Below are 23,523 nucleotides of genomic sequence, written 5' to 3'. Positions count from 1 at the left end.
GCACAGTTCAGGCATTAGTCTAAGTCAATATTCCGAACCAAACGAACGCCTCCGATGTGTGACGTTTGTTTCATCATGTCAGCTAGCCCCACCGCCTCAGCTGGGCGTGATCAGGGTTTGATGTGTCGGTGGTGGAGGTCCGACCTCGGTCGCTTCACTTGTTCACCTTGGATCCCTCTCTCGATCCGCCCAGTCGGTGGCGATTGCAGCGCCGCCACGCGGCCAAAACCGCGCCGCGGGCGATTCCACTTTCTCCGGCCGCCGAGGCGACTGAGAGTCGGAGCGCACACTGGTGGCAATACAGCGCCGTCTCACCGCAGAAACCGATCGTGATCGGGTGCGTGTGTGTGTGTGTGTGTGTGCGTGTGTGTGCGTGCAACCGGAAGCGCCACCGTTGTGACAGGAGGTCAGCTGAAAAGGTGGGGCCAACAGCGTCCCAGCAGACGACGACTGCTCTGCAGTGGGGCCGTGACCTTGATTTGGCTTTTCACGTGCGTCATCCGGGTTGCTGACGATTTAGAAACCTGGCGTTTCTTAGTGGCTTTTCAAAGCCAATTCTTGCGCATCGGAAGTGGCATATGTTTATCAGTTCAAGGCCTGGCGTGGCATTCGTCGGTGAGACGTTTTCCTCGTGCTCCTGTCTCAGTCAAGCTACCTAACGATCCAGTTGTGTTTGCAGCCTGTACCCCTGTGAGTGGTTTCCGGTGGTCATAACTTTTTCTCTTTTATCTAGACGTGTAGTGCTACCCAATTCCACGGTCTTCCGTTTACATTCTGTGAACATTCAGTATCCCTTTTGCAGTCTGTGAAAGTTGACCATTGGCTCTGACAGCCAACTTGAGGCACATTTGAGGCCACCCCAATGCTCAACCTGTGCGACACTTGCATGATATTCCCACTAGCACTGCATGTCACAACACCAGACAATATGTCTGCATTGCGAATCAGAACAGTTGTGTTAAACAGTGCTGAAATGTACTGCCTTCTACTGCTGCCGATGGTGTATAGGCACGCGTTGCAGCTCTGGTCAGGATCCGGCATCATTGAAACGCGACACGTCAATCACAGCCGTAGGCCCTGCCTCATGTATAGCAATCACTATATCCGACTCACCGCTCGATGCTTGGTAATGCCACTTTTCCTCCCTTTTAGTAGCTCGCACATTAATCACGCCCTAGTATTCAGAAAGCTCACATCCTCCGACATAAAAATTCGACATAACTTATATCCGATACGGCAGACCCTCTTCGTGTTTGACAACTCAAGTGTGCCGACCTCTCTGGTCGTGCGTTGTATACGCCTCACTCTGGAACAGGAATCCCTGCGCTGGGAAAGACAATAGCGTTTTTACTACGGTACTGCGATGTGCGAAATACATCGCACGACATGGATACTGGCCCAAGCACCCCCCCCCCCCCTCCCTATGCTGCTGAAAGCACATCTCTGATGCGTTCCCGCTAACTGTGATCACTCCTGCCCACAGTCGGGTGCCAGTAACCCGTCGTCATGCAGGCCCGCTGGCTGACGGCGCTGGCGGCGCTGGCGGCGACGGCTGCGCTGGCGGCGGCCAAGTGGGAGCCGCCGCCGCCTCGCTTCACCTGTCCGGTCCGCGCCATCGTGCACTTCCCGTGCGTCTGCACGGCTGGCGGCGACGTGGGCATCCACATGCGCTGCGACAACACCAACCTGGCGCAGCTCGGCGTGGCGCTGCGCAACGTGCGTGTGCCGATCGACTCCCTGACGCTGTCCAAGTGCACCATATCGCGGCTTCACGGCGGCCTCTTCCACTCGGTGTCCGCGCGCACGCTGCGGATCGAGGACACCCCGATCCGCAGCATCGGGCCCGACACGTTCGCCGGCATCAACAGCACCCTGCTCAACATCACCCTCTCCAACACACGGCTGGCCGAGGTGCCCGTGGAGGCGTTCGCCCTGCTCACCAACACATCCGTGCTGGAAATTATTGGCTCCGACATCTCCTTCATCCCCGAGGCGGCGTTCGGCGACATGGGCAAGCTGACGGACCTCGTCATTCAGAAGGCGAACATCAGCTCGTTTCATCCGAAGGCGTTCGTGGGACTCAGGAGCCTGAAGAAGTTGTCGCTGGCTTACAACAACCTGACTTCGTTGCCAACAAAGGCCCTGAAGTTCAACACGAGACTGAACAACTTGGACCTGGCGCACAACAACTTCGAGGAGCTTAAGTCACACTTTTTCAAAGATTCCAAGCAGCTCGTTTGGTGCAACATGTCACACAACGCGATCAACAGTCTGGGGCGGGGCACATTTAGCAGGAACGGCCAGCTGGGTTACCTAGACATGGGCCACAACAAAATGACGAGCATTGGAGCTAACGAGTTTCGATCGATGCGTCTCATGCGGCGACTATTCTTCAACGACAACAACATCACCCGGGTGGGGAGAGGCGCTTTCAGGGCCATTCGGAGGGTGGGTACTTTGGACTTCGCTCGGAACCAGCTGAAAGTGATCGACTACCAAATGTTTTACGAGCTGGAGTATCTCGAGGTGGTCAATATGCAAGAGAACCAAATCACCGAAGTCCAGGAGAAGTCGTTCAAGGACTTGTACTTGACGTCTATAAATATCAGTCACAACCAGATCACGGAGATAAGCGAAAACGCCTTCATCAACTGCAACAACATGACGTTCCTCGATTTGAGTTATAACAACCTTACCGGGCTCCGTGACGATACATTCGACGATACCTCGGACCTGACCGAGCTCCGGCTTCAATACAACTTCCTGACGAACATGTCGCAAATACCGTTTGAAAAGTTCTCCCTTATTCGAATTCTGAACGTGTCGCACAACATGATTCAGGAGATACCAAGACGGACGTTCCCGGACCTGTACGAACTTCATACGATAGACGCCAGCCATAACCAAATCAGTAAGATCGCCAGCACCGTTTTCACCACGCTTTTCTCGTTACGGCACCTGGATCTCAGTCACAACCTGATGGAGGAGATGAAGGGCTCCACACTGGGCACGCTGCCCTCCCTCCTGGACGTCGACGTCAGCCACAACCGGTTGCAGAAGGTGAGCGCCGCGACCTTCCGCGAGCTGAGCTCGCTCCGGGAGCTGCACATCGAGCACAACCTGCTCGACAAGGCTGTCAGGATCCCGCAGTCGCTCTCGAAGCTCTTCATGTCCAACAACCTGATCGCCAGCATCCGGCCGGGCCGCATTTGGCCCACGATGAACTCGCTGATAGAGCTGGATCTCGACAACAACCTGCTGGCCGACAACCTCGAGTCGCGCTCGTTCGAGTCGCTGCGCACCGTGCGCTACCTGCACCTGCGCAACAACTCGATCACGCTGCCGCCCTGGCAGGCGCTCGCCGACCTGACAACGCTGCAGCATCTCTACTTGGACGACAACAACATCACCACTATCGGCCGAGGCGCCTTCGGAAAGATACTCGTGTTGTTCGAGCTGACGATGCGGCGGAACGGCATCACGAACGTGGCGCAGCGGGCGTTCGAGCAGAACCAGCAGCTCATCAACCTGACGCTGGCCGAGAACAACATCGACTTCATCCCGAACGAGGCATTCAAAGGTGATTATCGATGACTGTGACTTTGCTTTCTTACTACATTTCTCTTTCTCATTCTCATTTCATCTCTTCATTTCTCATTTCTCACTCTCATCTCTCTTATCCATTTTCAAGCTGTCGTTCATAACACGTTGAAGAATATGATTTTGACCCTAAACCCCACAGTGCTAGGCAGTTAAGTCACGCTATTGCTGCAACAACCCTGCTTCGTATCTCATGTGAGAATGCATCCAATGTAAATGGACAGCATTGCCCAGCTTATTCCGTACCATTTTCTGAGAGCATGATACGGGTACTGTTTTACGCTATTCTTCCGTTCTCAGGTCTTGTTGCGCTCAACAAACTCGACCTGTCCCATAACAATCTGGTCCAGATGAACAACAAAACGCATGGCCTTTTCGATGACTGTCTTTCTCTCAGAAAGGTAAGCCATGTCGACCGCAGAGACAGTCTAGGGCGTCTACTTTCGCTACACATGACTTAGGCTGTCGCTTAAGATATCTGTAGATGAAGCTCAAGGACGCGGGAACCGGGGGGGGGGGGGGCAGCTCACGGGCCCCCAAACTTGAAACCTGGGGGGGTCTTTAAAAGGCCAGAATAATCCTCTATGAGCTAGAGTGGGCCTTCCAGCCAATAACGAACCATCTACAGATTACAATGAGCTTCTACAGGCGGGAATCGGCCCTCCATAATAAAAAATTGACCATCTTCAGGTCAGAATAAGCTTTTAGAGGTTTACATAAACCCCATAATGCCCCGGAATGAGCTTATAGAGGTTTACATAATCACCCTTCAATATGGAGGGCCTGTTGATAATCCACTCTGGTATGTTAAGGGCAATTCTGAACAGTAAGGGGACTTCTGAACTATTGACAGTCGAAGGGCCCTCGACAGTCAGTTCTGAGAGGCCATCGGGCCTATTCTGGTCTGTACATGGCTCGTTCTTACCTGTAGAAGGCTCGCAGGGGATTAAGGTAGAGATAAGGTAGCTCGTAGAGACTCAGGTTCGTAGAGGGCCCATCATTTTCTGTAGTTCTCATGATTATCACCATTATGGATTTTTGAGGGCCAATTTCTGACTATCGAGTGCCATCTTTGACCTTTGGAGGACCCGTTCTGGTCCGCAGAGGGCCCATTCTGACCTGTGGGAGGCCTATTACAGAGGGTTCGTTCGGGTATGCAGAGGGCCTGTCATTGACTGTGGAGAGCCCTTTCTGGTTTGCAGTGGACCCATTCTGACCTGGAGATGGCCCATTACTGACTGTGTAGTGCCCATTCTGGTCCATAGACACCCATTTGGGTCTGTCAGCGGCATCCCATTGAATGTAGGGTTCACTCCGTCCCGTAGTAGGCCCATTCTGGCCTTAAGAGTACCCATTTTGGCTTTTAGAGGACCCATTCTGTGCCATAACCTTTGCCGCGCATTCTAGACAAACCTCGGCCCCAAACTAAACCAGCGGGCGCACACCTCAAGGCTTGTGCCATGGGTGCATTTAGCCCGCGCGCACATGTGATACCAAGATAGGACATTGAATTTATCAAACCTTCTACCCCTTCTCGTTTTTCTTCTTTTATTTTCAAACCCGTTTCAATCACTGACTCACAAATTATACATTTATTATCTTTTTTAATATCATTTCTTCCCTTGTTTGCTCGATTTTTCAACCATTTTATGCATCACCTTGTTGGCTTCCACGATACAGCCGAGGCTATTTGGTCGAACATGCTTGCGCTTGAACGAAGCGGTGAGTCGCATAAATGACGTCACGCATGTTGTGCCTAATTACATGCGCCGTCTTTAAATCCAGCAAACTTCTGGAACAAAGCGGAACCTTAATGACTAATAGTAGAACCAGAAGAAGGATGATTTGAAAAACCAAAAAAGAATGCCAGAAAATATGTTCCCGCTCTGTCAACGATTTAAAAGACTGCAGAAGTCAGCGCTTTCAGGCCTCCACCACCACTGGAGCAGCACCATTTTGACAGCCCTTTTAAGCGTGGACGTAACACCAACACCACTGGCGTTGTTGGGGCGTGGATCCTGGTATCTCTGACGCAGATTGGGCTAGTTTTGTGTTTTGACGAAACATAATGTCCTGGGAACAAAAATGAACCTTTTTAATATGTAAATCAGAGGTACGTTTACGCTTGTAATCACGCAAAACGCGACGGGGTCTCCGTGACCACTGTGAGGTTCTCAGGGAACAGTTTTACAGGCACTAAACGCACAGCGCTCGGCGTTACAGTAACCAAGCTTTCGAGACTTCTTACGTCTCCCGTGAAAATTCGAAGCCCTATCCACCACGGGGTTCGAGTGGTACCCATGTTCGTCGCATTCCACGTTCAAGCGGCCGATATCATCCGCTTGTTGTGCAACATGCGTTCGAAAGGGAATACTTACACCACTTTTCTTGTGTATCTTTCCTAATTTGGAACTAATGATGTTGACCCATATTCCAGCGACAAAAAGCTGAAAGTTTTTTCGTCCTCCGTAACGTGGCCATGCCATAATGTCACAAAATTCGAATTCTTCTTGAAAACAGCCCATTAGAAGAAACGACAAGACATATCCAAATTTATGGCTACTGCCGGACAGTCAACGCAGGCGACACAAACCACCATTGGCCTAGGTCACGTGCCTGGAGGAGCTAAGCGCCTGTGTTATGTGATGGCGTAATCTTGCCGAAACTGCGACTAGTCCATCCACACTCACCGCGGCATCACCAAACCAGGCCACTGGCAATGGTGTGCAGTGATCTATTATGGGGCAGTGCCGGGTTCGTTAATGCTTCACCCAGTGCCGTTCGTGAGAAGCTCGCCGCTGCGTCGCTTGTCGATAGTGCGTACCATACGTCTCGGTCGGGCACCGACCTCCTTCAACAGCGTTTCATCACATCGGCACATCTATTCGTTATTCATTACGCAGCAGAATGAGAGGTGAAAAGTTCTCCTCGCCCATTAGCAAATGACGAAACTGGACCGAGCTTCTGTCCAAGGGCCATCACATTGTGTGTGCGATGTGTTATGACCCGATCGGCGAACAGACACGCCGGACGGTGTGTCTCATGCGGCCCCATTGGTCTGCCGCAGCTGAACCTGTCCTACAACAAGATCTCGCAGATCCACAAGAAGACGTTTCCGTACAGCAAGTGGGTGCCGTATCGTCTGGAGGAGTTGGACCTCTCTTCCAACAGGATGGCCGTCATCGGCCGTGACTTCACCACAGGCCTGAAGGACTTGAAGAAGCTCAGTTTGGCCAACAACTCACTCATCGAGACCAGACAGTGTGAGGCGCCGCTCTGCGTTTATGTCTGAGCATGAACCACCAGACTACAATAGCTAGTTGGTCACACTTTCTGTTAGACATGTGACATATTGTGAGAGATGTTCAAACGCCAGCGAAATGCAGGTGAGCTGTCTCATATGAAGTGTTGACGGGTGTATGACTGGATCCCGTCGGCTCCGTTCACAGATGTTATGGGTAACCTGACAAAGCTGCAGGAACTGGACCTGTCCCACAACCAACTGACTCACTTCCCTGAGAACTCCATCGGACCAAATGTACGTATCATCTAACAACATCATAGCATAGCTGTGCGATGGCAGTTGCCAGCCGGTCACATTTGATGATTCCAACAGCCGAGAGCTCTTTCTGGGACGCGAGTTCACATGGTCAAATGACGCGAGTTAAATGGCCTTTCCAGCGCGCGGGTGTGCCGCGCCCCATCGGCTGAGTCACGAGAGCGAGTCATCTTCTGATGTCAATGTTTGTTCATATCAGCCATTTTTGGTGCGAGCCGTGCTTCCTGCTGAGGAGAAAATTGCGGTGCTCCCAGCAAACTGTGTGAAGCACGCCCTAATTACACCTTGCCACTCGGTATGTCACCGATGCCGCCAAAGCCCACCCCTGCATGTGAGTGTAACAATCCTCCCCGCCTGGCCAGCCGATACAAGACTGCAGTTTGTGCCACCTCTTGGCGCGTTTGGATGCTGAGTGGACAATGCCGCGTTCGTTATGCGCATTAAAAAGGGTAAAGTGAAATTTGTGCCCTGACAGCTGCTATGTACTGCGTCGCCCTTAAACAGAGCAACTCTAGTGAAACTAGTGAGTTCTTCGCGCCATTCCTGGTAACATTTTCGGTAGTATTTTATGACTGAAGTAAGTTTATCAGCCTTTAAGGTCAATTGAAGCCTATGCGTAGCATGATCTCTTGTGTTTTTTTCTAGCTAGGTATGTTGATGCTAATGTAAGTATGCTTTTACTCCGCTACGCCAGCTTTGGCGCGGCCAGAAAACTCTGGCCCACCAAAACTGGGGCGGCTGAATAAAAACACCCTTACACAGGCAAGATCTTTTGTCTATGACCGATTTCAGACTACCTTTTGCACTCACCGATCGGAAACCAATTTGTGGTCTTTCCGCTAGAAAGATGACCTAGTTGACCGCAGATAGGTCTGCAACTTGCTTTACTGCGTAACTATTGCCTGGACCGGGAAGGTCACAATTGACCGCGTGGGGTTGACAACGGACTTGATCATGCGATTGAGTAGCATGCCCCTCGGGTTTTCTATCCATACCGCATAGCCTAGGGGCTCCGGCTCGGAAGGCTTGCGGGTGCACGCACCTCCGTCATACGCGGACCGTATGGGCTCGGAACGCCCACGGGTACATGCATCCTCTTTATACGTGGACTGTATGAGTTGGACAGGTGTTGCCCCACCTGTCTGCCGAAGGCTCAGCAGGCTGCACATTCCATTGGCGTTGGCAGTTTCGGGCCAGTTCATTCAAGCTTACTAGACTCATGCCACATCGTAAACTATAATTTCACATGTCAGAACAAGCGTCTCGTATCTGCGATGTCATGCTCGTGAATTTCCGCCCTTTCCAGCCAGTCCATGCTGAAGCTGAAGCTGAGCCACAACTTCTTGCTCATGCTGCCGATGGAGGCGCTGTCCACAATGAAGAACCTCACGCTGCTCGACGTCTCACACAATCGGATCCGTCGCTTCTACGACCAGCTCATGCCATGGATCGAGAATGGCACGCGCGTACTATACCACGGTACGCTGCGCTGACCAAAAAAACAGATGATCGCTAAATGATCTGGGGTGACGGCCGCTGGAGTGGCGGTCGTCCATCATTCCAGAGATCATAATGGCAGGCTGTCAGTTCAGTGGAGGCGTCCCTCGGCGCAGATCATTGGCTTTGCGGCCATTTGAAAATGGCGCGCAGAAAAGGCCAAAAGGTCAATAATCTGAATGGTTCACTGGTGTGCAGGACACAGGTAACAAATGATGGTCAAACCGGCTTTTTGCTGTACCTAACGCGCATGAGCAAGCATGAAGTAGTTGTTTTCTTGCACAAAACATGCGATACTATTACGTCCCGTTGGTGCCACAATTGAAACGTTTCCACGACCACGCTGAAAGTCTTAGAGTGTGGTGAAAGTTCCTAAGAGTCCGTGCCATTGTTGGGATATAAGCACGTCTTTGAGTACATGCCATTTCTGGCATGCTCTTGAATTGGCAAGTCATGTACGTTGACATGTTATGAAACATACATTTTCGTGCCCTGAGTGTTACGAGCGTGTTACAAGGAGACACACGAGTACCTTGTTAAACTTGCGACAGTTTTTTTGTTTGTTGTTGTCTGCTTTGACCTTGAAACAGGTTTCACTGTTTAGTCCCTGCTATCGGTAATAACGTTTATCTTATTGGTTTGTTAACTACGAAGTGCATTACCGGGCATTGACGGCCTGAAGCGATTGCATTCGACTAGCGTGATTTAAAATGGGGGTGCTTAGTAGAGTTCATGAGAACGGCAAATCTCCCACTATCATGCCCGGGACCACATCCAACACGCGCGCGTCTCCCGTGGCGCGCAGGTGACTCCTTTCCCCATCGCCAGGAAACCAGATGCGCTGCGACTGCAGCCTGCGCCCGCTGCGCTACTGGATGGATGACCGCATCTTCGACCCGAGCTCGCCGTGGCACCACGTGACCTGCGACTCACCCGAGGACGTGCGCGGCCAGACGGTGACGGCGCTCGACGTCAAAACGCTCACCTGCATCGGACCGGAGCAGGGTGGCCAGCGCTATCGCCAGAAGCCCGACATCATCTTCCGCAGGGTCGACAGGTGAGCGCCGAGAGCGGCCGACCACCCGCACACCCCGCCGTCGGCGCTAGCTGTCGGTGCTGCTGGTGCCACCGCGAACAAACGCTCAGCGTGGTGCGCTCATGGCTGGTGTATTCCTCACGCGCCGTGCGCCGAGGCACCCCCGGCGGGCTGCGAAGCCCACTCTGACACGCGGCCGCCGTTTCAGCCGCGAGGACGGCTCGCTCGACCTCTCCTGGTACGTCAACACACGCGAGGACATCGGCGACTTCGTGGTGCTGGCACGCGCGCTCAACGAAACGCGGCCCAGCTTCACGGAAGCCGTGACGTACATGGATCGGCGTGCGCACGTGGCGCGGCTCGGCGCCGGCCAGCGACACCTGGTGTGCGTGCGCGCGCTCACCTCCAGTGGCGGCCTGCGGCCCTACGTGGACGGCCAGTGCCGCACCGTGTCGCCGGCGCCGGCGCTCCGCGCCACGTTCGCACTCGTGGCGGCAGCGCTGGTGGGGTGGAGGGCGCTGCTCTAGCCAGCTGGACGACCCATGCAGCACCAGCGTCCCCGGCAGCGCAGCGGCCAGGCCTGGGGCTGCTTGCGCGGCACGCTCGGATCGAGAAGCTTCGCGTGCCGTGAGTGGAGGGGTCTGCGCAGCGGCAGGTCCTGACATCTCCCAGAGAGTGCTAGTCGTGGCACAAGACGCGCCCTGAGGTCCGGGGTGCGCCACGCAATGGCTCCTACACTGTTCGAGCCTAATATCACGAGACAGACGACAGACGCATTGAGCACGCCTGACCGGACGACCGAGCCGAGGCGCAGTTGGCCAAGGCTCGGTTTCGGCGGGGCCAGACTGGGCTCCCGCCTTCGGTCCACGTCCGATCTGAGGCCGTGGGACGCCGACCACGCGGACCGGGGTGCCAGTCATGCGGCGGTGGCCGAAGTGTCGGCGGCCACGGCTGGCAGCCGCGAGGTGGGGAAGCGTGGCGTCTAGTCATGATTGGCGATAGAGTCCTAGCACAGCGACAGCAATGCTTCGATACCGAATGCTCTTAGCGAGCTCCCCACTGCACACCATCTGGCACTTGACGGTAAACAGTGAGCGACATGTCAGTAGAATATTTAGTAGTGCTATTGGACCAGGTTGTTTACATGACTGCAGTACCACGCAGCTCATTCGTTGAAGACCGCTGCGCATGGCTGTCAGCCTAGCTGCCGTGTTACAAGAGCAGATGCTCAAGTGCAATTCGTAACGAAAATGTAAATATATGTTACAAATGCATAAACGTGTGGCACAGCGTTTATGGCACGGGATACGCCAGCAGACCACGAGACTGATCCAGTCTCCTATTTGAGCCGCACGTCATGAACCGGCATGCGAGCAGCCACTTTATGTACATTCAGAACAGGACGTCACCACCGCAGACAAGAGCTGGATGACCACCGCGGCCTGAAGCAGATGATGCCAGCTGCCCAGCAGACGGAGCGGGACGTGACCCGTGCACGCGAACACGGATGACCACCACGGCCTGAAGCGGATGATGCCTTGCAAACGGAGCAGGACGTGACCCGTGCACGCGGACACGGATGACCACCGCGGCCTGAAGCGGATGATGCCAGCTGCCCAGCAGACGGACCAGGACGTGACCCGTGCACGCGAACACGGATGACCACCGCGGCCTGCAGCGGATGATGCCTTGCAAACGGAGCAGGACGTGACCCGTGCACGCGAACACGGATGACCACCGCGGCCTGCAGCGGGTGATGCCAGCTGCCAACCAGACGGAGCAGCACGTGACGCATACGCGCGAGCCAGTTGGTCCGCCACGCGCTGCCAATGCGGGGTGGCCATGTTACGACTCGCGTTGATCAGCAGTCTGCAGACTCCCGCCAAAGGGCGGGGGTGACGCGGACTGCGAGTGAAGATCGTTTCTGCCTTTAGTGTACTATTGCACATTAAGGCCATGGCGACGGTTGAGGTGGTTTTAAACCAAGTACGTTTAAACCAAGTTTCGCCGCTGATGCTAGCGAAAAAAACTAGATTACTTCATACGTTTCAAGCCAGGTTAGGCAGCCTGAGCGAACAGCGTGGAACGGAGGCATATCAAGGATGTCTGCTTTCACATGCCTTGTTTCCTGTTCAACATACCGCACACAAAGTGTTCTTTAATGCGTGCGTTCCCACTGTAGGACCACCTCACCTGGCATTGATTCTGTGACTAAACTGTAAAGCCTCCAGCACTTCGCTCTCACGGTACGCACAAACCAGCGACTTGTAAAAGGCCGACGCTCAGTCATTTGAGATGCCTCAGACAAGCTGAGGTGCCCTTTATGCGCATGAGGTAGTCATGTTGTACTCTGTTGACGATATTTCTGCGTTTCCACCGGAGGGCCGTGGAGCTGCATCCCAGTTCTCAAGATATCTTTCTTGTTTCGGTCTTGGTGTGGGACAAGACACTGACCGGCGCTCCGTGGAGCACGTTTAAACGCGTCTGGCTTCGCAAACCAACACCGATAGTCAAACTTTATTGTTCTGTCCTGCAACCTAGCGTGAGACGACCAGAATGTGGAAGATGCTGATAGTGTTTTTTTCTTTACAATGACGCTGTATCATGAACGTGCAACTAATATGTATAGCGCTAAGTTACGCTCTATGTCATGCCATGCCAGACCTATCTCCCAATGCACTAAATGGAAAAGATCTTTACCAGTAAGGATTGCAAACAAGACGGATAAGCTCCAGCATTTATATTCGACCATTATTACGGCACAACAACTCAAAGCCACATATAAGTTCAATTGTCAGTGCATGAAGTAATTGACTAGAGATGTTCACGGCAGCATAAGCACACACCAGACCCTACATGAGCATTCTGGACGGACTAGTATCGAGCTCACAGCGGCCGGCATCGCACTGCCTTTGTCTTTTTCACCAGAAACGTACATGGAGGTTAAGGGAGCGAAATCTCGACCCTGAGATCATGCGAAGATAGCCACATCACAGCGCAAGCACCGGCAGCAGCCAGCGGCAGATGCTCCCCTCTGGTGACGAGATCGGTAAACACGGCTCCATCGGTAGCAACATGGCCGCCTCAACCGATCAGATCGCGAGACCTAATGACGAGGAACACGGCAATGCGCCCAAGCGACATCCAGTTCATCTGCGGTTGCCATGGAAGCTGAGAGAAAACACAATAAGCCGCACGGAGAACGAAAAACAGCGCTCCTCAGGGCGCAGCATACGAGACAATTAACAGATGTACAACAGCCGACAATACCGCGAACTCAAACAGGATGACAACACAGCAACGACATTTGAGTAATATGGTATTCGAGCAAATACAACTACCTTCAAAGCATGCAACTCTCATTTCCAACGTACGACACACATCGACAAATAAAACAGGACATCTAACGGCCTCCGAAACGCATTTGCCTGATTATCATGTACCCGTGACGAAGATAACAGAGACTCCGCTGGCCGATGTACAGCGGCAGCAGGCGTGGACGGAACTGCTCCGGATGCTGCGGATGGAGATTACAGAGACTCAGCTGGCCGATGTCCGGCGGCAGCAGACGTGAGCGGGACTGCTCCGGATGCTGCGGACGGAGATTACAGAGACTCCGCTGGCCGATGTACGGCGGAATCAAACGTGGACGGGACTGCTCCGCATGCTACGGACGGAGATTACAGAGACTCCGCTGGCCGATGTGCGGCGGCAGCAGACGTGGACGGGACTGCTCCGGATGCTACGGACGGAGATTACAGAGACTCCGTTGGCCGATGTACGGCGGCAGCAGACGTGGGCGGGACTGCTCCGGATGCTGCGGATGGAGATTACAGAGACTCCGCTGGCCGATGTACGGCGGAATCAAACGTGGACGGGACTGCTCCGGATGCTACGGACGGAGATTACAGAGACTCCGCTGGCCGATGTACGGCGGCAGCAGACGTGGACGGGACTGCTCCGGATGCTACGGACGGAGATTACAGAGACTCCGCTGGCCGATGTACGGCGGCAGCAGACGTGGGCGGGACTGCTCCGGATGCTGCGGATGGAGATTACAGAGACTCCGCTGGCCGATGTACGGCGGAATCAAACGTGGACGGGACTGCTCCGGATGCTACGGACGGAGATTACAGAGACTCCGCTGGCCGATGTACGGCGGCAGCAGACGTGGACGGGACTGCTCCGGATGCTACGGACGGAGATTACAGAGACTCCGCTGGCCGATGTACGGCGGAATCAAACGTGGACGGGACTGCTCCGCATGCTACGGACGGATATTGCAGAGACTCCGCTGGCCGATGTACGGCGGCAGCAGACGTGGACGGGACTGCTCCGGATGCTACGGACGGAGATTACAGAGACTCCGCTGGCCGATGTACGGCGGAATCAAACGTGGACGGGACTGCTCCGCATGGTACGGGCGGAGATTACAGAGACTCCGCTGGCCGATGTACCGCGGAAGCAGACGTGGACGGGACTGCTCCGGATGCTGCGGACGGAGATTACAGGGACTCCGCTGGCCGATGTACGGTGGCAGCAGACGTGGACGGGACTGCTCCGGATGCTACGGACGGAGATTACAGAGACTCCGCTGGCCGATGTACGGCGGTAGCAGACGTCGATGGACCTGCTCCGAAAACTGCAGAGGCAGCTTAAGTGGAATGACTGACTGACTGACTTCATTGACCAACACGGCGATGGGAGACCTGGATAGAGCCTGGGTGACCGATGCAGGGGTAACCGATATTAAAAGAATCCCACTGAGCTTAAGCACTACCTTGCAGGGAGGGTGGGAAAATATCCCTCCGTTGCAGAATTCGCAACGACCTCCGGTACCCATCAGGTGTTGGTCACAGAGCCCAGCAGGCGGAGCGGATGGCAGGCTCATGCACACCTCTCGAATGGTTAGGACTAGTTCCGGGATCGCAGCTCGGATATCGACTCAGCGCAGCTGGTCCAGGTGTACATAACGGAGAAGACAGCGATGCATCAAAACAGGTTCCGAGCTATACCCAACCATTCTCTTCGACAGGCAACATCAAAGGATCGGACAGCAAAATCAGATAAAAAGAATGACAATACAACCACAGCAGAAGAAATGGTAGCCGGCTGACGCAGATCATAGCACAACGTCATTACCGTAACGGCAGTCAAACACAGCAACCAAGGCAAGCAGGGATCCGAGAAACCGAGGCAGTCGCTGTGACAGAGCGCGGGCAGCCCGCGGCGCCGTCAGCGAGCAGCCAGCACGCGCGCGCTGGCGGTGCCCGTGCCGCTCCGGACCGACTGGCGACGCGTCCGCCGTGTTCGGTGCCGGTCACTCGGCGGTGGCGTCCATCATGTGCAGCAGGTCCGGCTGGTCGCCGGCCGACACATCCACCGTCATGTCCTGCATGACCCGCTCCAGGTGTCGGCAGTGCTGGCGCGTGCCCACCACCGGCGCGCCGCCGTCCTCGGTCGGCTCCCTACGGCCAGCCAGCGCACGTCACACGCGCCGAGTGGGAGGGGGACAACCGGCGGCGGACGGCACAGACGACGCAACGGAAACGGAGACCGACGAGCCCAAACTACGGGCACGAAAGACAACGGAGACAACAGGGATAAGGGACAGCGCAGACAGGACACGGAAAAGACGAGCGATGCCAGGGGTGGTAGACAGCAGCACAAGCGGGACACGGAGGACACGAGCGATGTCAGGGATGACAGACGTCAGGGACCGCAGACGGCGCAGACGGGACACGGAGGACACGAGCGACGTCAGAGATGACTCACGCCAGGGACGTCAGGGACGGCAGACGGCGCAGACGGGACACGGAGGACACAAGCGATGTCAGAGGTATTAGACGTTAGGGACGTCAGGGACGGCAGACGACGCAGACGGGACACGGAGGACACGAGCGATGTCAGAGATATTAGACATCAGGGTGTCAGGGACGGCAGACGGCGCAGACGGGATACGGAGGACACGAGCGACGTCAGATATATCAGATGTTAGGGACGGAAGACGGTGAAGCCACGACGCGACAAAGACGAGAAACGGAAAACAACAGAGAAGGGAGGTACGCACGTCAGTCGCGCGGCAGTCTCCAAAGACAGCAGACCGCTGTACACACGTCAGCGAAGGGAAAACGAAACCACATCCCTAAGTACAGTCCTACAACAACTGCGACAGACAATCGCCTGCAGACACAGCCGGTGCACGGCACGGTCAGCAGACGGAATAAGCACATATCAGCGGATTCGGCAGGCTCGGGCGCTTTTGCCAGACCCCACCGGCCGTATGGGTCCGACCCCGCCGACTGACCCGGAGCCGGCGGCGGCAGAAGCAGCAGCAGCGGCGGCGACGGCGGCCGGGCCCGGCAGGCTCAGCCGGATCTCGCACTCCTTGGCGGCCGTCTGGCCGATCAGCTGCGCCAGCAGGTCGAGCGCCTGGGAGGCGCGCGCCGCCGGCGGGCCGTGCTCGGGGCCCGGCGGCGTGACGGTCGACGGTCGCGACCCGGACGGTGCTGCCTCCCCCTCTTCACAGCTGTATCTGCGCCACCAGGAGCCGTCGTCAGAGGGACGGCTCAGGAGATACGGCGCGTCAAGCCACACGTAACGCCGCTGACACTCAGTGCTGAAGCCGTTAGTTCCGCAGCGTGGCGGGGAGATGTACGCCACACTGAGAGTCACCCAATTTCAGAAGTATACGGCTCGCAGCCCGCGGGCGAAACGCCTCACGGGGAGCAGAAGCCCCCCTCCCCCCACAGACACGTGATAGATAATGACCATCCCGTGGGCAACGCGCACGAAAAGTGTCGTCAGTATCCAGCGTCAGCTGGAGACGGCCCCTTGCCGTCCGGTCCAGTCCGGTCCGGTCCTGTCCGAGAGCCTCCGCACGCACATATTGGTTCCGAGCTCCGTGCCGCGGTCGGCGTTTTTGGCGAGCGAGGCCGGCTTGAGCGGTGCGCTGAGCGCGTCCTTGAGCGGGAAACTGCCGGCGTCGCAGATCTCGCCCCGCTCGTCGAAGTAGCGGATCTCCCCCGGCATGGGCACACCTGCGGAACACGGGCGCGGCGTCGGGCCCCGCTCAGCTGCCGGCCAAGCCCACCACCTTGTCGCCCAATGTAAGCGCACCTGCCGCCTCAGACCAGGACGACTTCTGAGCACACTCAGACTGAAGGCGCAGATGCGATCTACACAAGTCTTACGTCAAGGGGCCCCGTAGAATAAACAATAAATCTGAAACAGACGCATGTGGACTACATAAGAACTCAAGCAGGACGTCGGGGATGTTTTTTTATTGGTCATCGCTACACACCGATCCCACAAAGCACCGCAAACAGTATCGCGGTTAACACCAAGCTCTGTTCTCCACATCAATGCACGACTATCCTTACCTTCAGGCAGAGGGCCGGAAATGTCGATAACGAAGTTGCCGTTCGGGTTTTGCCGTTTGTCCTTGAGGAAGATGGAGACCTTGACACGGTAGTCCAGAAAGAAGTTGAGGATCTCGTACCGAATGTCTTGCATCTCTCCGGCCGACAGATTACCGTAGCACTGTCAGGAGCCGAGGTCCAGTCACAGCCGGCGCGCAGCTTGAGAGGGAGCTTACGAGTTCTCCAGGCCCGAAGACATGCCAAAGCTCTCATGGTTAGTCTCCACGCCCCGCCCCCCCCCCCCCACACACGCACGCACGCAAGCACGCACGCACGCACGCACGCACGCACGCACGCACGCACGCACGCGCACGCACGCATGCCCGCGCACGCACACGCACACGCCGGCACGCACGCACACACCAGCAATTAGACTCAACCGACGCTCTAGCCTCGGCAGACGCCAAAGATCACTACAGCAAACCGTGCGAGCATGTGCGGCTGAAATTGTCCCGATTCGGAACAGCCACAGAGCCTTGCCAGAACCTCCACAACAGACACAGCGTTAAACGAGTCATATTTCAGGCCACAATCCGTGCTTGTCGAAAAGCCGTGACCACGGTTTCCGGCACGACGCCCTCTGTCGCCGCTGCGGTGCCACGCAGCGTTCGTGGGCGTACCTGAACCAGCAGGTGGTAGGCGGCGTCGACCTGGCGCTGCACGCGCGGTGCCGTGGCGTACTCCGCCATGCGGTCCAGGTGGTTGAGCGTGACCAGCAGCAGCTGCTGCGGCGAGGCGCACTGCTCCACCTGGTACTTGAACACCATCACCATCAGGTCGTACAGCTGCGCCGGGCAGGGCAGGGGGGGGGGGGGGTTAGGCACGCCGGCGCCAGGCGGGACGGCCCGCCGCCGCGCCCAGAGCGCCGGGACACTCGCAGCACAACCCCGATTCGCTTCAGCTAACCGGATTCAATACGCTGGCTCGCAAGACGCACCTCACATCCGACAGAATGAGACCGAGAAGAGGTTGAGGCAGCCCATTTACTGTGTGGCAATGGAGATAAAAAAACAGCTTGCGTGCTGAATCTAGCGGAAATATCTATTGATAACTTTTGATATTCCAGTAAACAAACACACCCAGAAATTAAACCAACAGAGAAAGTGCATTTGAAAGTTGCCTGCGGCTGCGACGACCCCAGCCCGGCGTGACCGTCTCGCGCGGCAGGGGGTGGCTGGCGGCCGGGCTGCGTCGCCAGCCGCACCTTGTCCATGCTGGACTTGTTCAACCGCATGATGGAGCTGTGCGCCAGCCGGTAGAAGATGGTGCGCAGGCCCTGCGCCGAGTACAGCGGCTGCGGCCGGAACAGCTCCTCCACAAACCGGCCCGTGTACATCAGGCCCAGGATGTCGTCCAGCACTGGCGGACAGCCGACGTCAGCGCAACCCGGGCGGAGCCTCGTCTGGCAACGCGCCAACGTCATCAGACAAATCTGTCGGGCTCACTGTGTCGGCACACGAGCCGGAAACAGGCCAGCTTCAACGCAGACTTTGATGCCTGTGTCTAGGTTCAGTTGGAAGGCTGGTTAAAGAAGGCTGTTCATGGTCGACCGGCGCCTGCTTGTGGCAGCTTAGCTCCAGGAAACTGGTCGCATAAGGGAGCCGTGCGCCAGTCCGTAGAAGATGGTGCACAGGCCCTACGACGAGTACAGCGGCTGCGGCAGGAACAGCTCCTCCACAGGAAGGAGCCGTGTTTTGGGGAAGTGCGGTTTTAGACAATCGCCTGATATTTGGACAAATATAAAGAACATTTCTTCAGCCTTTCAGTTCAGTTGTTCGAGGTCCCAGCAAAACACCCCATAAGATATTCGACCTGACGGTAAAAACTTATTTTCTTTCGTGAGCTTAACCTTACAGAATTGAGTGCATTAACTGCATTTTTTACTTCATTTGCACCTGTGCATTTGGGGACATGGCCTCAGAACATTTGCTCCCTCTATTTGATGAACTAGGCATGCCAAAAGCAAAAAGGCTATGTACATGACAATTTGAAACTGTGTTATCCTCTCAGCTAAATTTACGAATCGCACTCATCCCACAAACATGCACGCACAGCAGATGCTTCAACCACAGCTACCATATAGAGCCTAGAGTTCCCCACCAACTGATATGATAGATTCTTCTAACCTTTCTCGGCTTTTCCCTGATGAATGTCTTGAGCTTTCAGTCGCTGGTCCAGTATGTATATCATCTCTCCTCCCATATTGAGGAAGAGCAGGGGCATCGCCTTAAGTGACATCCTTCTGGAAGATTGCAAATAAGAAATTGTCACCCAGTGCGACCATGTTGAGATGTTGTGTGGAGACTGTCGTATGGCAGACATGGACGAAGAGTTTGATAACAATGTCGCAGAATATTCGTTGATCGAACTGGCTCGGATCAAGCGGAGGTGGCAATATAAAACATGAACAAGTATGGAGTACTAATAATGGCGCTGATAGCTTGGTAATTCGGTTCCAGCGGCAACAGCCACATTATTGTAAAATTCACCTTGTTGGGTGAGTAGGATGTAAACAAATAATGCTGCCTGATTTTTAGTTCCCAGCGGACTTTGAACACAAAGTTCCGTTGGCCGTTGACCTTGAACCCTTACATCTGGCTTGTCCAGCCGATTTACTCGACCCGAGGCACCCGGACGCTTAGATGACGACCGTCCGGCTCGATGCCGGCTGGTTGTTCCTGAGCGAGCAACAGGACGGGCAAAAGACAGAGACGAATACCCGAGCTTGGGGTGCAACTGCATGAAAAATTGACATTCTGCCACCCACATGGCCGAACATCGGCGAGCGTAGGCTCTATGGCGTTAGTGACCTCTCAACCCGACAAGAAGGAAGGCCGCCGCAAGGAATCAAATCACTAAAACTACCGTTGGCGCGTCGAAGCTTGCAACCGAAAAAAAACATCAGTTGGCAGGAAAGGTTACAAAGGTGGATCATTTCAATGCGAGTTGCCACAACAACCATACCACGGCATCACCTATCAAATGAGTGAAAACAGTGATAAATCAAGGCATGAGCCCGAAAATGTGTGCGGAAAAAAACATGTGTGCGGAAAAACTCCAAAAGTTGTGGAGGGTGAGGGCGACGGTAAAACAGCCTACCAAGTGTGGCCGAAATCCGAGGAGAAATCAAATTTTGGGTTATGTCAGGTCAAGTCATCAGCCCCCCCCCAAACCGATTTGAGAAAGTGACGCCCCTGTCCCGATCCCCCTGAAGTTGACGGCACATACGTGACAGAAACATGCTGGCATGCAGAAAATTAGAAGGTTGTGGCGAGTTTTGCAAACAAAAACTCCGGATTTTTTTCTATTTGTCTGAGACTTTCTGTGAAAAATAGCTCGATTTTATACATCCGAACCTCAAGCTTATTTCTGTCCAAGTTGGGGGAGAGGACTGAGGACTGCAGTCCTAGACTGCAGTCACAAGATGAGGACTGCAGTCCTAAAACTTCTTCCATCACTCCTAAGACATTTCCCCACCATTCCACAATACCCTGATGACATTTTCTTATCACACATGGTTTATGCAGACAAAAAGGTGGCATTGGTTTCGCGAACCAAACCACACCCGCGAAGAACTTTGCAAGCTAGCTCTGACTTCAGCTCCGGCCCTGAGATATCAACCTCATGGGTTTGGTTTTGCCTTTAAATCTTCCATGCCCCAAGGTGCTGACAACGGCTTGGCGCACAAAAAAATCGGGGTCACTAACTTCCGATTTAGCTTTGCGTACCACGTATTAAAGATACACAGCTACAGGGTTTGTATTCATTACTGCAAACTGTAAAGCCATGAGCTTTGACTTGGACTTTGGCATTTTATTACTGCCTTGGCTTTTGATTTGGCTTCAAACCCAGAACCCTGGCATTGTTCTCATGCTGGGTTACAAGGCTCAGTTATCCTGTGTTTGATTGTGTTGGATCTGTTTTTCAGCCAAACAATGTAAGCTTCTCACAAGGAAGGCCACAGGCTTAAACTGACTGTCATTTGGCTGGACAAATTTGTATCTTCAACACCCCTGTGCGACCAGGTCAGTCAGACTTCTGGTGTATCTTTCCAGACAATGAGAACACCACATAACAGTTTTCAGTTCTAAGTTGCCTTTAGGGCTTTTGATCCATTCAGCAGCTGAGATTAAATGACATCACCTGCCCCTTACCCTTGCAAAAATGACAGGACATTACAGCTTTGAATCACTTGTACGTGAAGCTGACCAAGGCTTCTCCCACACCAGCTCAGTGTTTGACCTAGCCCACTTCTGCTTGGACTGTTCATGTAAGCTGGATGGGGCCAGGTTAGGCTGGATGGGTCAGGTCTGGGAGGGTTGATTGCATGGACGTTATTTGAGAAATTTGCTTCAGTAAGCTGATCAGATGCAGCTAGTTTTGGACAAATATTTTCAGCATAGTAAATGCAGCTGTGGCTTTTGTTGCATCAAAGACTTCACTGGAAGTTGTTCTTTTGGAATAAGTATATAATGACTGTTCTATCAAGGTTTAAGCATAGAACATTCTGGTGCGCTCAATGTCTTCAGTGGACTAAAAGTTAAATCTACAAATACTCCTGGCTCCACTTGGCTCCACTGAGCCAAATGCCTGCAAACAGTGATGCTCTGAATATGACACACATATCTACCAAACTGACATCAGGCCAAATTATGCTGATAGGCCAAAAATTTCACACCTGAGAAATATTTTGGATACTTTGCTTGAAAGTATAGCAACACAACTCATTGAATCATTGCCTCTTTGTGTGCTTTAAACAGTAGCAACCATGCACCAAGTTTGCAGGGTGCCTTGATTTATGGCACATCCTGATATTATTGCTGCAATGTTGCTGCTATGCCAGGCATCCATTAATGTGCTGATTTTCAGTCTGGCTTTAGGCTCACTACATCCCAGAATCATGCCCATGACATTGGGTAATAGTAAGGTTAAGGGGAGCATTCCACATTTATATGGGACTTTTAACTGAAATAGTCATCTTGAAAACCTTCCAGTGCTATTCACAATCCCACCCTTCTTAAGACCTCAAGACCCTTTAGTTTCTGAGCTACAAACACATGAAAGCAGGGAATGGCATATTGGGGAAATTATTTAGTCCCCTTGGCCATGCTATCATAAAAATTTCATTCAAATCCTGCAATTTCACAAGCCATACAGTGAGAAATGCCAATTAAAAATGTAAATGTCAAGGAATTTTCTCACTGGTGTTCATGTCAGCAAGATTTTAAGATATAATGGCCCTCAATTGGCTCTCGATCAACATGGTGTAAGGTATGATGACATTATCAAATTGTAACACCTTGAGGAGCATATTTGAAAAAACAGAACTATTGAGTCTAGGGCACTCTCTACTACTTAAAACATATCAATGGTTATAAGTGACCTTACTTCCATCACATATCATATTTGCTTCATTACCTTCAACTGTGAAACATTCATTTTAATAGAATTCCATGGAAGCTAAAATGGTGCAATCCCAGAAGCACTTGAAGTCTTAAGAGTGATTATATCCCAGCAAATCCCGTGTGATAAGCCTGAATAACTATCAATAACAGTGTAGGGTACGTCGTCCACCAGACGCATCGTACTGTTGGGTGACCGACGAACGATTGGACAACTAACAGGTTCACGACATCGGCCAATGGTTCTCAGCTATTTATCTTCAAAGTTGATAGCCTTCACATGCAAAAAACATATATATGAATAACAATATTACCTTCAAGAATAGCACCTCCCACAATCAACACGCAACCATCCAGAATTGGTATTGTATGAAAGAAGCTTGAAAAAATAGCCATAGAAATGACTGCGGTTCGCCGGAAATGTCTTAACGATCCGGAGCGACCTCAAATACTGCCATTTCGGGGAGAGTTTGTTGTTTTTGATCGGAGTTTTAGGGCGCGCAGACTACTGAGGTCATTTTGCGCCCTAACAGCTAAATGACTTCCTACGAGTGTAAATGGCTAAAATTCCTATATCAGTCAGGAATGAAAACCGCTGAGTCGTGGCAGGAACGAGAGAGTCTTCACCAATGGTATCCGGATTAGGTGAGCCCATACAAATGGTTAATAATAACTTTTCCACAGCCTAAAAACTTCCTACACGCGGTATGAACTCTTCAGGCAGGTGTACATAAAGTGCAGAATTTAACATGCGATATGAACCTGAGCATATGTCCGATATATGGTAAGCTGTCACATAGTAAATCGGAGAGCATCACGGACGGCGCCGCCGGGCTAATGTACCTCAGACGCTCGACGTGTGGTATGGGGCAGCATACGAGCACATGTTCCACTGTGAGCGAGGCGTTGCAGTGGCGACACCGTGGTAGTTCGTCGCGACACAGTAGGTATCGATGCGTGGCATGCACATGGGCGATCCCCAAGCGACACAAAATAACTTCCTCCCGT

The 23,523-nt window shown here is 53.5% G+C and overlaps 2 protein-coding genes across 2 annotated transcripts; one reads left to right on the top strand and one right to left on the bottom strand.

Annotated features, from left to right (window-relative positions):
* Nucleotides 1-272: 272 nt before the first annotated feature.
* LOC119102745 (chaoptin) lies at nt 273-10,976 on the top strand. The gene is made up of 8 exons (XM_037226203.1): nt 273-419; nt 1,484-3,580; nt 3,901-4,001; nt 6,668-6,863; nt 7,050-7,138; nt 8,466-8,670; nt 9,485-9,713; nt 9,901-10,976. Exons 2-8 carry the CDS (start codon nt 1,507-1,509, stop codon nt 10,217-10,219), a joined length of 3,213 nt encoding a protein of 1,070 aa, XP_037082098.1. The 5' UTR covers nt 273-419; nt 1,484-1,506; the 3' UTR covers nt 10,220-10,976.
* Nucleotides 10,977-15,012: 4,036 nt separating this feature from the next.
* Nucleotides 15,013-22,904, bottom strand: LOC119102744 (protein OSCP1). Its single transcript, XM_037226202.1, has 8 exons — nt 22,830-22,904; nt 19,240-19,355; nt 18,318-18,472; nt 17,734-17,898; nt 17,075-17,234; nt 16,579-16,732; nt 16,176-16,227; nt 15,013-15,147 (listed from the first exon to the last, which is right to left on the bottom strand). The coding sequence occupies exons 2-8, from the start codon at nt 19,349-19,351 to the stop codon at nt 15,013-15,015; spliced, it is 933 nt and encodes a 310-aa protein (XP_037082097.1). The 5' UTR covers nt 19,352-19,355; nt 22,830-22,904.
* Nucleotides 22,905-23,523: the final 619 nt, after the last annotated feature.

Source organism: Pollicipes pollicipes, unplaced genomic scaffold, assembly GCF_011947565.3.
Source record: "Pollicipes pollicipes isolate AB1234 unplaced genomic scaffold, Ppol_2.1 Scaffold_5724;HRSCAF=6776_pilon_pilon_pilon, whole genome shotgun sequence".
Taxonomy (NCBI): domain Eukaryota; kingdom Metazoa; phylum Arthropoda; class Thecostraca; order Pollicipedomorpha; family Pollicipedidae; genus Pollicipes; species Pollicipes pollicipes.
Note: the sequence above shows the minus strand (reverse complement) of the source record. Positions and strands in the feature narration are given on the sequence as shown.